The sequence below is a fragment of the Melampsora larici-populina genome (genome assembly GCF_000204055.1).
Source record: "Melampsora larici-populina 98AG31 unplaced genomic scaffold MELLAscaffold_23, whole genome shotgun sequence".
NCBI classification, from domain to species: domain Eukaryota; kingdom Fungi; phylum Basidiomycota; class Pucciniomycetes; order Pucciniales; family Melampsoraceae; genus Melampsora; species Melampsora laricis-populina.
The window spans coordinates 660,167-672,624 of record NW_006768787.1 but is presented as its reverse complement, the minus strand read 5'-3'; the positions used below and the strand labels follow the sequence as shown (position 1 = coordinate 672,624).

Below are 12,458 nucleotides of genomic sequence, written 5' to 3'. Positions count from 1 at the left end.
TGGATTGTAACTGATAAATTTCATAGATGTAAATATGACCAATCGGAGATTCAACCATTTGAGCTCAAATTTCCCGATCAAATTCTTTAAGCCACTTGGATGATTGGGAGAGACGTGTGATTGGAATACTAGTTCCAGCAGTATGTTCAGGTATGGTGACAATATGGGGGCTGATAAACGGGTTTGCCAAATCCTGAAGAGAATGATATTCTTGGATTAGTTTGTAATGAATTTGCAAATGATTATTAACAAAACTCACTTGTCGGATTATATCTTCAATCTTGAGTCCAAAGAGCAGAGTACCCAATGGACTCATACATTGAACAATTGATTGACCAAACCTTTCTTTCAATCTCTTTTTCAAAGCTCGGACCACACCCTATTCGGGAAGATAGACGGAGCAGATCCTGACGATTGCACGGGTGCGGTGATACTGTGATCAAGACAACAGGTTGCGAGCTGTTCCAATGATCAGAACTGCAACAGCATGCTGTGAAGAAGAGCAGATGAAAAGTTAGAAACAATGATTATTTTGGAGGAAAGAGCTGAAATTGAATGACCTCTTTCTTTTTGAAAGGAAACCAGCCATTAGCCTCTTCTTCTTTATGAACTTTAGCTAACTCAGCATCCAGAAGTGCTTCATATTCAGGATCATCTTCATCATCTAGGTCTTCATCATTCAACATTTCAAGTGCTTGATATAATAATTGTCGTTGTTCAGTTTCAGATTTGGAGTCGGAAGAGTCATCTTCATCTGACAGAGCTGGTCCTAAAAGTTCTAAAACTTGTAATACTGAATCATCAAGTCTATCCGCTTCGTCATCCGTTCCCATAGCATCTTCAGGCCACTCATTGTTTGGAGAAGATTGAGCTGGTGCGTGTGAAATTGTAGCAAGTAGTTCCTCATTATCTGCCTGCTCAGCCAACAATCTCTCAACATTTTGTTTATGTGCCGATGAAGTCGAATGCCTTTCATAATTGAACATACTTCTGCCATGACACGCAATGCACCTATGGAGTGGTTTGGCTGGATTTGTGGAGATGGACTCAAAAACTAAATATGAAATCATAATTAGAAATGGCTTGAAGGAGAATTAAAAGCTTTGATGACTTACATTGAGGTATTATCCTGAGTAGTCTGAGCCATTTCTGCACAAGCACTTATCAATAAATCAGTCAATAAATTACTTGTAATGCTATCAAAAAATAACTTGCTTGTTGAATGACTATGCAACTTTGACTCTGAACCTCACATCAACTTATTGATTTATTTTTTTTAGTTTTTTCAATTATTTAAATCTTTTACTCTTGCTTGTTTTGATCTGAATTTATTTTGACACTCTCAATAAAGAGCAAAAGAATCTTGTTTGAATTGATTTAAATGAGGGAAATCTTTCTGATTTGTTCAATTTGTATAAGCTGATAGTGGCAATTATAATATCAGGCTACTTTAAATGGAGGAGATCCAGAATGATTTCAATGATCTTGTTAAATGATGTAGATTCTAAACTGTTTTTGTTCTATCCAATTTATTACAATGGAACATGAGGAAGTGTGATATGAGATAAGATATAAAAAGGAATATTCAAATCAGATTTATATCCAATCAGATCAGTAAAAGAGACAGAGTGCTTTGAAGGAAACTTACCAAATTCAAGAAAAAACAATACACCCAGTCAAAGGTGGATAAAGAAAACCCAATTAAGTCAGCGGAGGTTCTTTGAGGATGAAAAACAAAAAAAAATCACCAATCAAGATGAGAAAAGTCTGATAAAACCTTGTATTGAGTCTCAAAGGATCCGTGAAGTAACGGAGAGATTCTGAATTGAAGTCGCCACTTCAAGGTGGTAATATTGGTGGTTGAGCAGCTAAATCTGTACTGGCAATCAAGTCGCAAGGTCGACTGATGCCTGCAGGCAACTGGCAGACGTCTGCCGCTCTTTGGAGTGCCCGCCTTTCAGGTCACCTGGCAGACGTCTGCCAGTCGCCTGCCTGCTCCTTTGCAGACTGAGCCGCCCACACCAGCTGAAGATGGCCTGACAAGCGCCCGGAAAGGGCCTGCAGCTGGTTTGGAGTCCGACCAATCAGGCCGTCCCAAGACGTGCCTACAGGCCCTTTCTGGGCGCTTGTCAGGCCATCTCGGGACCCAGACGGCATGCAGACCTTGCAGACCAAATTTCTGCTCAAAAACCACTCCGTGGTGTAGCTCTCATATCACCAGGTTGATGGACTCCACATGTGGCTCCATTGTTCTTCACAGTCCCCCTTGATATGCCGTGAGAATAGAACGTGGAGATTGAAGATTCAAATTGGGTGTACAATTCAGGATGCATTTTGCTGTATTCTTTGAATTGTGCTATCAAGAGTAGCTCTGGTGATGTTTTATCAATCAGCACCACAAGTCCATGGGAGAACATCTTCAAAGTAAAGGAAGAGGTGTATTTTGTGTTTTTATCCAAGGAAAAAAACTTGGCAGTATTGGGTAGGCCGTATTGGCAGGTGACTTGTTTTCTGCATGAGATCTTGCATTCTAACTTGAAATTGTTGTGTTTATTCTTGTTTTCTTGATTCTTCTGACTTCTCTTTTTGTAATCGTAATTTTTTTTGACTTGCTTCTTGCCATGTTTTAGAAAGGTTCAATGGGTTTGGGATGATTGAATAAGTAAGAATGAGTAAGAGGAGATTAGCTGATGAGTTTATTCAGTTCATTGCTATTGGCACACTGCCTTCCAGCAAAAAGAAGATTTGAATATTGAAAGCGGTGAGATAGGATGGTAGGTTGGTAAAGGGTAAGATTCAATTTATTGCTATTGGCACACTGCCCTCCAACAAAAAGAATGGTAAATGGTTGATTTGATGTAATGAGTTTTAGAGAGTGAATATGCTTGCTGATGACTGGGTTGTAGAAATCGAGAACTTGATGGGGATGGTTTGATGAAGATATTCACTCCATCACGCTGGTGTTTATATAGAAAAAAAACATATCAGCACAAGTTCAAAAGCCTGGTGGGAATTGGAAGCATACCCTATTGAGATACAGCTGTCCGGTGCAAATGACAGCCAATGTCTTTGATTGCAGAATATCAAGAGCAATCAAAAGCATTTGCATTCAATTGAAGTATGTCAAGAGCGATTGCAAGCAACTGCTTTTGATGACTTCAACTTGCCTTGGGCAAAAGCGGAGCCTTTCAATTGAAATTGTCTGGTTTGATAAAAAGAAACTGCTTTATGGAAAGCACTGCATTCTGGGATTGTTTTTGAAGTAAATTGAAAAGGCTCCCAACACGAATTATATCAGAAGCATCAAGGGACATTTAAATTATAATGGGGAGGGGCACTTTTACACAGGGTGCTTTACACTGACTTACTCGGTGTAAAAAAGGGTCTGTGTAAAATTCCAAACTCACCCTTGTAAATTAGAATTTTACACCTATTTCATTTTTTTTTATTCTGTGTAAAAAGTTTCAGTGGAAAAAAGTCAGTGCAAATATCTTGAACCCGGCCAACACTCACAAATTTACACAGAAAGTTTTACACCGGCTGAGGCGGTGTAAAACAATTTGGTGCAAAATTCTTGGCCCCTTGCTCGAAGTGGAATTTTGCACCGGCATCCTTAACACTGACTGGTCTTAATCAATTTTGTACCGACGACCTAAACACCAAAAGTGCGTCGGTGTAAAATGCTTCAGTGCAAAACTGCTAATCATTCCATGCAAAATGGAATTTTGCACCGTTAATTTTACACAAGAAAATTAATTTTTACACAAAAAAACAACCAACACGGCGCCTTACTACTATACACAAAAGAGAAAAAGAGAGATTTACTACTATACACAAGATGAAAGAGAAAAAGGGACATACCAGAGAAAGACAAAATAAGGAGGAAATAATAAAATTAAAGAGCGTGAAGAAGGCATATAAAGGGAAATAGATATAAAGTGAGTTGAAGAATGTGAGTTTGATATGATACAAACAAAGAAGCAGAAATTTGGATGCGAAAATTAAGAGAAACAAACAAAAAATGGAAACATAATTACTTGGAGATGATGTTGTGAAGAAACAATAGGGGATGATAAGGACTATCCAGTGTTAGCCTTCTTTCCAGCTCCAGCCTTCCTTCCCCTTGCAGTGGCCTTTTTGCCAGTGTTTGACTTCGACAATGAAGTGTTAATTTCAGCTGCTGCAGCCTTGCGTTTGACAGCCGCAGCCTGACGTTTTTCTTTGGCTGCTGTTGAGATAAACAATATCGTTGATTAATGTATTTCAAATCGAAGATCAATGAGTAGACTTACAAGGTTTAACCACGATCTCACTTTGTTCTGTCTTGCGTTTTTCAGCAGCAGCCTTGCGCTTTTCTGCTGTTAAGAATAAAGGTGAAATACTACGATGTTAAAATGTATCTCACGTAATTTATAAATTTTGTAAATTGTTAAAGAGTTAGACTTACCAGGTGTAACATCTTTAGTTACTAGTTTTGGCATTTTCATTTTGATCATGATTGGAGGTTTGACTTTGACTTGTTCAGCATTGTCAGATTGCAAAACCTGATTCTCCTCGTCCTCGCAATCAGATGTAGGAGCATCAGCATCTTCTTCTTCGACTCCAGTTTCAATTTCACCTTTGAGAGGAGGTAGGCCGCCTCCAAAAGGCATTTTGTCGCTTGGCATTGAAATTGATATCTTGTGATGTCGCGTTGGAAACCTCTTCATTAGTCCAATAATTGAAGTTTTGATGTGAGTAATTTCGTGTTCGAATGGCATGCGTGAGTAGCATACCCAGGAGGTGTGACGATCACACCCGGCCAGAAGAGTTACATTGCGCTCTATTAGTTGTGCAAAACCTCCATTCCTAAGCTCATCGTAAAGCCATACTCCCATTATACCTTCTACTGAACGAGCTACTTTACACCAATAATGCCCACTTGCCCAATATCCACGCGTAACTATGTGATAATCAACTTCACCAATCAAAAAACGTGCTGGCCAATCGGTTTGATCCATGAATTTGTTCCGCTCTGCCGCATCAAGTTCCACAACACCATCTAAGTGAAAATACAAGTGTAAAGGTGCCACTTTAGCGTTGGTGAGATTGAGCTTGATACACTTGACCAGCGTAGCAAGATCCCCATCTTTTGGTTGATCTGTGTCCAATGGATGACATTGGCAAAAAACACGGCCGGTTGAATAAAAGAGTCCGTCAGTTGCCCATCTGGTTGTCAAGAGTGCGGTGTCTTCGTAACCAATTGAAGCATCCCTAAACATTGAAGTTGTAATGTGAAGCATGTTCCTTGATTTGGTGGTTTCTTTCTCCACATGTGCGTTTTCATGCGTACATACGACTGTCTTGGTGATTGGAATCGAAAACAGCCGAGCAAGAGAAGGTTGTTTGGGTGTGTCATCCTGCATTAGACGTTGCATAAATCCGTCAACAGAAGCGGGTTGATCTAACTTGAATGCAACTTTGGCCCAGTCGTCCATATCTAGTATAGCTTCATGCAAAAGCGTTTGACCTTGTGAAAGGACCTTGCTGAGAGATGATTGTTTGTTAAGTTCCGTTTTGAATCTCTTAGTGAAATGTTGCATTAGTACCGTGAATAAATTGGAGCCATTGACCGTAGCAAATTGACCCCATAAGGGCCCAAACATTGCATAAAGACATTCCAAGGTGGACGATAGCCAGCAGCAATTCAATTTGCCTGGAGTAGTTCCTTGCGTATAAGATTGGTATGTTGTTAAGGCGTGCCGTATAATATTTTGAGATCCCTTTGGTCGACCAGGGCCTTTGGTTTTTCTTCTTTTAGTACCGGTCTTCTTGCCATCATAGAGAAGCTCTTCAGTTGTATCGGGAGCACGGTTGTTGTTTGGTTGGTATTTGCGTTTGGTTGGTCTGACCATTCCCAAAGATACCACGACATCTTCCCAACCTTTGTTCCTTGAACCATAAGCAATCAAAATACCCTTTCTCTCCGCCCTATAATCTTGCTCTAGACTTTGCGCCAACGCTAACAGCTGAACCATACCAGCAATCATTGTACATTTACCCTCACTGGATCGAAATAATAGATGAATTATATGAACAATTTATTAGAAATGAAAATTAAATGATTGAACAGATAAATAAAAAAAGGTTATGTACCAGAGCATGTAATAGACGCAATGCATCAACTCCTGCGCGTTGGTAGTTGCTGGCAATTCCGCTCTGCGACGAGGTTTCGTATTCTTGCCACGCTTGACTTTTGGACGAGATTCCAAGTTGTTGTCTTCTTCTCCGTCCAAAGGAGGATCATCAAGTTCCATTCGTTTCCGAGCTGGGAATAACATCGCTTGAGTGTCGGCTAATTGCCACCAGGTAATCCATTTTTTGGCTGCTGGAAACAGGCGGCGCAACTCTTCAAATCTTGCGTCAAGGTCTTTATCGGGTTTGTCCGGTAAAAGCAAACCTTTACATAAGGTTACCCAAAGTCCCTATCAAAATGACAACATCTCAATTAGTAAAATTGTATTCTTTCAATATTATGGAAAGTTGTGAAATCTTACCTGTAAATGTGGCTTAACTATCGAGGTATTCTTCTTAATCCGGGTTATTGCCTGCGAAAAGTGTTGCTCACAACCGTGTAGCTTAGAAAGTGCAACATTGCGATCATAGATGTTGAAAACTTCCATGTAAGCGTCTATGAAGCCGACTTGTTGAGCTTGTGAGAAGTCAACAACTTGTTCACATAAGAGGCCCTTGTCTTCATCAGATAGTGATGATTTTTGAATTTGTTGTAATAAAGCTACAAAATGAGACTTGTAGTGACTGCTGCTAAGTTCGTGGAGCCAAGTTTGCAGGACAGGAACCCATCTTTCAATTTTTTCGTTGTACATCGAAGTCGTCAGGAGGTAGCCGCTCTCGAAAAATCGATAGGTGACGTCAGAGAGTAAGCCGCCAGTATATGGTTCAGGTTTCTTTTTATCTTGATATACCAGAACCTCGGCCATCCACTCAGTCTGCAAAGACATATGGGTATTCTCGGGCAAGAGGGAAACTGACACCATTCGCATGCCCTGCCTGTGTGACAAATTACATCAGTATCAGTCACATCAATGAGTTTGAAGTAATAATGGAGACTTACCTTGCCCAATGAACAATTGCTAAAAGCCATTTATTGCCCCCTTCGGGGTCATTCTTATCACTCATCAAACCATGTGTTACTAGGATATCTCGGCGCAAGTATCCTAGGTGGTCGATATGTGCGAAAGAAGGATGTATTTCGGAAACCGGGGCGAGAGGTTCAGTTCCAGTGTGTGCACGACCCACCTGTACCACAGAGGATACTTAGTTATTCGTTGATATTAATGATCAATGAGACAAAACAGAACAGTACGTACCTTTAAAGACGAAGGTCCTGTCTTGGGATCTTGAATGATTCTATCTTTTAGCTTATCTTTTGAAAGAGGGTCCGCTTTCTTTGAGTCAGGCCATGGATGATGGTGGATACCTTGATGACGCAATAATGACCAAGTAGCATCAGAATTGGGGTCCTTCTCATCGACTTCCTGATCAATTCGACATCGAGCGTGACATTCAAAGTGTACCTGAATACCATCACAGCCAGATATAGTGCATGGCCTGTTTGTTTAGAGAATCATGATTAGAAGGTTACGCATGCAATAATACGGATTAATTTAGATAAAAGCTTACAATGCTACACTTTCAGCAAGCTTCTTGGGGTTCGTGGGCGGTGGAGCTTGAAGCTCACAGTCTGGATTGGAGCATCTCATAACTCCAATACAGTAGTATTGACGTATAATCCACTTCTTATTGGTTGATGGCTCCGTTCGCATCGTATGGGACCATGCGATATGGCAAAAGTTGATAACTCGATCTTCGGGCTTCTTGACGTATACAGTTTGCCCATTGGGATATATTGGGTAGCCTTGTTCGTTGATGACACAATCATGGTCAACAAAGGTGGCAAATTGTGATTTATCGACTGGCAATCGTAGTTGTGGTTGAGACTGAAATTCAACCACCGTATCTTGAACTATTGGACTGGCCACATTGATGTCGTTATCAGATTGAGACCCGTCTGAGTACTCGCAGATTTGACCTGCTGAGTATGAAGCTGCTGAGAATGAGTCGGACATTGGCTCTGATAGTTCTAAGTATTCAGTTGAACTGAGATGAAGGTTGTGATATAAATTCAATGGGTGTTTCAGGTGAAATAATATGTGATTAAGCTGAAATATAGTAAGTTTTGCAATGATAGTAGAGAAGTTTTGATGGGTGTTTTGGGTGAAATAAGAGTCTTTAAATTTATCATTAGAGCATTTTGATAAAATCATCTCTTGATTGTTTTCTTGTTCTGCAGCTGGAGGTACTCCAGCAGTGTGTGATGGGCCTTGACCCATTCTACAAGAAGACTTTCAATCACACACTTCCAATTTGAATGGAGGGATATTTTGGATAATATTTTGAAAGATTGAATAAATATCGTAACAAAGTGCGGATTGATTTGTTCGTGTCCTCCACAACCGTATAGATATGTGGGAATGGAAGAGGTTTGGATCAGGTAACGTCATCTGATCAATCAAAGTATATCAAAGTATATATACATCGGGATATATAGGCCATCGTTTGGTTTGTGTATAAACCCTTTCGGTGTTAAACTCAATTTATCCCCCCAAAGTGGTAATATTACACCACAGATCATTTACACCGACCCGATCGGTGTAAACGGTGTCGGCGCAAAATTCAGTCAGTGTAAAGTCCCCCGGTGCAAAATTAAATGTTGGTCCGGGTACATGAAATTTGCACTGAAGAATTTTACACCGCCTCAATCTGTGTAAAACTTTTGGTGCAAAATTAAATCTCGCGGCCGGGTCCCAGACATTTGCACAGACTTCCTTACACTGAAACCTTTTACACGGAATAAAAAAAAATGAAGCATGTGTAAAATTGGACTTTGCACCGGGTAATGTTTAATTTTACACTGAACCTTCTTTACACTGACTTACTCGGTGTAAAGTACCCTGTGTAAAATTCTCCTACCCCAATTATAATTAAACAATAATCACATTGACATCTGCTTGTGTAAGGAATTTTGAGATATTAGTAATGAACAGATAGGTTAACTCATGTTGAATTCTCAGATCAAAGTTTTTGAGTACAACATTTATACATTAACGTTGTAAATCAAAACACAAATTTTAACTCATAAAGAATGAAGAGAAATAATTGAAATGACACTTGGTTGTTTGATATATCATTCTTCACAAATAACATTCATTCAAGTGGAATGAATTTGTATTTTTTTGCTACCTACTAGTCATCCAAATTCTACCCTTATTGTTGCTCAACTGCTCAATGCTTCTGTTTTGGTTCACTTTTCCAAACACCTAAACCTTGGCCAATCCCTTCTGTCCATTCTGATGGTGATACCTAGGTGAATGAAATCCCAGCCAACTTACAGTGAACTTCAGCAGAGTACAATGCTCCAGAATTTAAAATATACCTGTTTTCTGGTTTATGTTTAGTGAGTGGAAGACCACTTGACGTCAGTGTTCTTTCAATTATCTTGGGTTTTGATTTAGGAACTTCACATCCAACATCAGCACATGCGTGTTGTACATTCAACACACATGTGACTGCCTGTTTAAAGTCCAAGTATCAACTCGATTCATGTCCTATATTAATCCAAGGAGAAATTGACAAGTACTCACTTTCCCTGTCACCCAGACTCTTTGTGGTAATTTAACCAGTCCACGCATACCATAGAAAGCTACAAGATCTGTAGTTAAACCATATATTTCTAACTCAATGTAACAAACATGTTGGCCACCTTTGCGATTGCCCAAGATCTGGGTAACACATCCAATCTTTCCTTCTTCATCATAACCCTCTAACTGTTTTCACATGAGAAGATCAGTTTTTTCTCTAATAACAAAGACTCCTCAATCCTTTGACTCACCGCCACAAAGCAATCTATCTTGACCTTCTGCAAATTTGGTAACTTGATTGTATCAATGATACCCCATTCAATATCATCACCTGTTCTTTGTAGATGATCTGGTACAGCCACTGGATCATCATCAATCAGAATCGTTTTAACTGTTGATTGTGATATAATTACACAAAATGAGCTATTCTAGAAACTGACAAGAAGTGAAATAATGATAATGGATACACCTACAATGAGTTGTCACTTTGTAAGCTACATTTCATTTTTCATCCCAACCCAGCATCTTATGAATCACTGGATTTTCATCAAAAACTTTCAATACCTCAGATCCAGCTTTTCTCATGAGTCTGCTTTTTGTGTCCTTGGATTTTCCACCTGGAAGTATCATCCATAATAACCTGGCATTGTTGAATGTTGTGGCTATGTCTTTTCCTGGGCCCTGTTGATTTGAATGAACTGAAGCCGCTTGAACTGCTCCATTGAAGCTTTCAAATTTTTCTGTTGCGCAAAGACTTGAAGGACCAAACCGTTCAATTGCTTCAACAAGGTGTATTAGCATATGGAACTTGGGTTTATTTGACCATCAAGCATTACTTGATATCAGTAGATGTAAAAAGTGTGCCACAATTCGTTGAAGGTTTTCTTTATACTCGGCAAAATTGTGAATTTTGGTCTGGAGTGTGTATGCGCATAGGTGGCATAGCAAAGTCCAAAGCTTCCTTTTTTTTTGAGTCAAATATTCAAAAATGACAAATGGAGCTGCTTGAACAACAGCTTGTAATTCTTTTCCAACCAAAAATTTGTAATACTGAGTCATTGTGAGAGGCTGGATAGGTGGTACACTTAGTCCATTACAATCAAATGCTTGCCATTGTCCCCGTATAGTTTTGGGTTCAGACTGCGGTATTTGATCCATAGCTTCTCGGTTAAAATACTTCGAGATACCAAGGAGCATCACATGTAGAGTCTCTACGGGGGTATCTGTATGTCCATCAAAACCTATTTTTATCAAAATCATCAATGATCTTCCATTCAATTGTGGTCTGTAAAGATATATTTACACTTATAGTGAGATAGAGGCATACCATTTAATCTTAGGAAAGGGTTGAAAAGACAATCACCCTTCTCTTCCTCAAGTTTCAACCAGCAATCATAGATTTTGTCAAGAGACGATGTTCTGGAATACATTTTGCCAATCCTCTTGATAAATCGAGCATTCAAACTATCACAAATTCCCCATTCTTTTGCCAGCTCTTTAGTTTGTCCTTTTTGGCCACACTTATAAACCAACTTCCACAACACCTTTGTTATTTGTGCAGTCTCCTCCCAATCACAAGGAGGGAGAGGTACCTGTTAGATTATCTTCCATCAGAAGATACTACAAATAATTGACTTCTGTAAACAAATAGAAATTCATATTTAACTCACAGAGTGACCGTTATGATCCACTCCAACAAAACGTTCCAAAAATTCCACAGTCATCTTCTCATCCATTTGGTCAACTGTGAGATGACATGTTCGACAGGGATTCAATGTGATTGTTGGGTTTACAGTGTTACTTATCTCAGAGTGCATTGGAGATTTGCCAAGATGACACAGTACTATTATCATGACCAGTACCGTTGAATCAGTCTTTGAATCATAAGCCTTGAGTCCTGTGGTGTTTGATTGACTTTGAAATTGTCAATGCAATTAGTTTATGAAGCGCAAAAGGAGTATCTACTTGTCAGACTCACTTGATTCTGTCTATCAAATACTCTCCTGGTTTCAATGCTGAAGCTGAATTTGATGTCAAGATGAAATGCATATTAAACTCTTGATTTGTAAGTTTAGGTGGTAGTCCGGAACAAGTGCAGTAAAACAACATGTGTTTGTTCCATTTCTACGACACGTTCCCCAATGTATCATCTGAATATAAAGTTATTGGTATACGTCTGATGAGCTTTCTGTTTGCTCTTCTTGGCCATGGATTGGGAAGATCCACAATTTTGTATTCATCTCCTGCAATGCCACCTAAAAATGAATGTCAGATCAATAATCCTGCACTTTTTGATATAATATCGAAAGAAGCCATACCTCTTCTTTCCAAAACACATGCATCTTTCAAGAGCCTAGCATCCCTCAATATTATATCGGGATAACACTTTGCAAACTGACTCACTTCAATGGTCTCATATTGATCTGATTCAAAGGGCACCTTATTGATCATTTTCATTCTTTTAATACTGGTTGCTAAATCTTTTTGACTCTTTATTCGTAGACATTTTGCCATAATACATTTTTCATTTTGATAGAAATATATCGGTGCTACAATCCCACCATCTAACAGTTGAGTTGGTTCATAAACATAGAAATGTTGATTATTGAAGTCGACCAGTTGAACCCTGAGCTCCTTTGACAATCCAGCTCGCCACGTCCACGATTGTGATAATCAATTGATGACTCCGCTTTCAGTTGACTCAGGAATGCATATTAGATGTGGTCAAACTAATGGATTAGATATCTCCTGCGGCAT

General features: G+C 39.3%; 3 protein-coding genes across 3 annotated transcripts; all 3 read right to left on the bottom strand.

Annotated features, from left to right (window-relative positions):
* Nucleotides 1–64: 64 nt before the first annotated feature.
* Nucleotides 65–1,147, bottom strand: MELLADRAFT_87856 (uncharacterized protein; the record flags this gene model as incomplete). The annotated part of the gene is made up of 5 exons (XM_007411015.1): nt 65–193; nt 260–379; nt 561–932; nt 989–1,046; nt 1,116–1,147. 5 exons carry the CDS (start codon nt 1,145–1,147, stop codon nt 65–67), a joined length of 711 nt encoding a protein of 236 aa, XP_007411077.1.
* Nucleotides 1,148–4,079: 2,932 nt separating this feature from the next.
* Nucleotides 4,080–8,393, bottom strand: MELLADRAFT_87855 (uncharacterized protein; the record flags this gene model as incomplete). Its single annotated transcript, XM_007411014.1, has 9 exons — nt 4,080–4,228; nt 4,293–4,358; nt 4,448–4,679; nt 4,776–6,045; nt 6,136–6,464; nt 6,537–7,050; nt 7,115–7,299; nt 7,371–7,611; nt 7,684–8,393. The coding sequence occupies 9 exons, from the start codon at nt 8,391–8,393 to the stop codon at nt 4,080–4,082; spliced, it is 3,696 nt and encodes a 1,231-aa protein (XP_007411076.1).
* A 1,221-nt stretch (nt 8,394–9,614) lies between these two features.
* Nucleotides 9,615–10,213, bottom strand: MELLADRAFT_107422 (uncharacterized protein; the record flags this gene model as incomplete). Its single annotated transcript, XM_007411013.1, has 5 exons — nt 9,615–9,668; nt 9,705–9,887; nt 9,953–10,092; nt 10,142–10,170; nt 10,200–10,213. 5 exons carry the CDS (start codon nt 10,211–10,213, stop codon nt 9,615–9,617), a joined length of 420 nt encoding a protein of 139 aa, XP_007411075.1.
* Between the last annotated feature and the right edge of the window lie 2,245 nt (nt 10,214–12,458).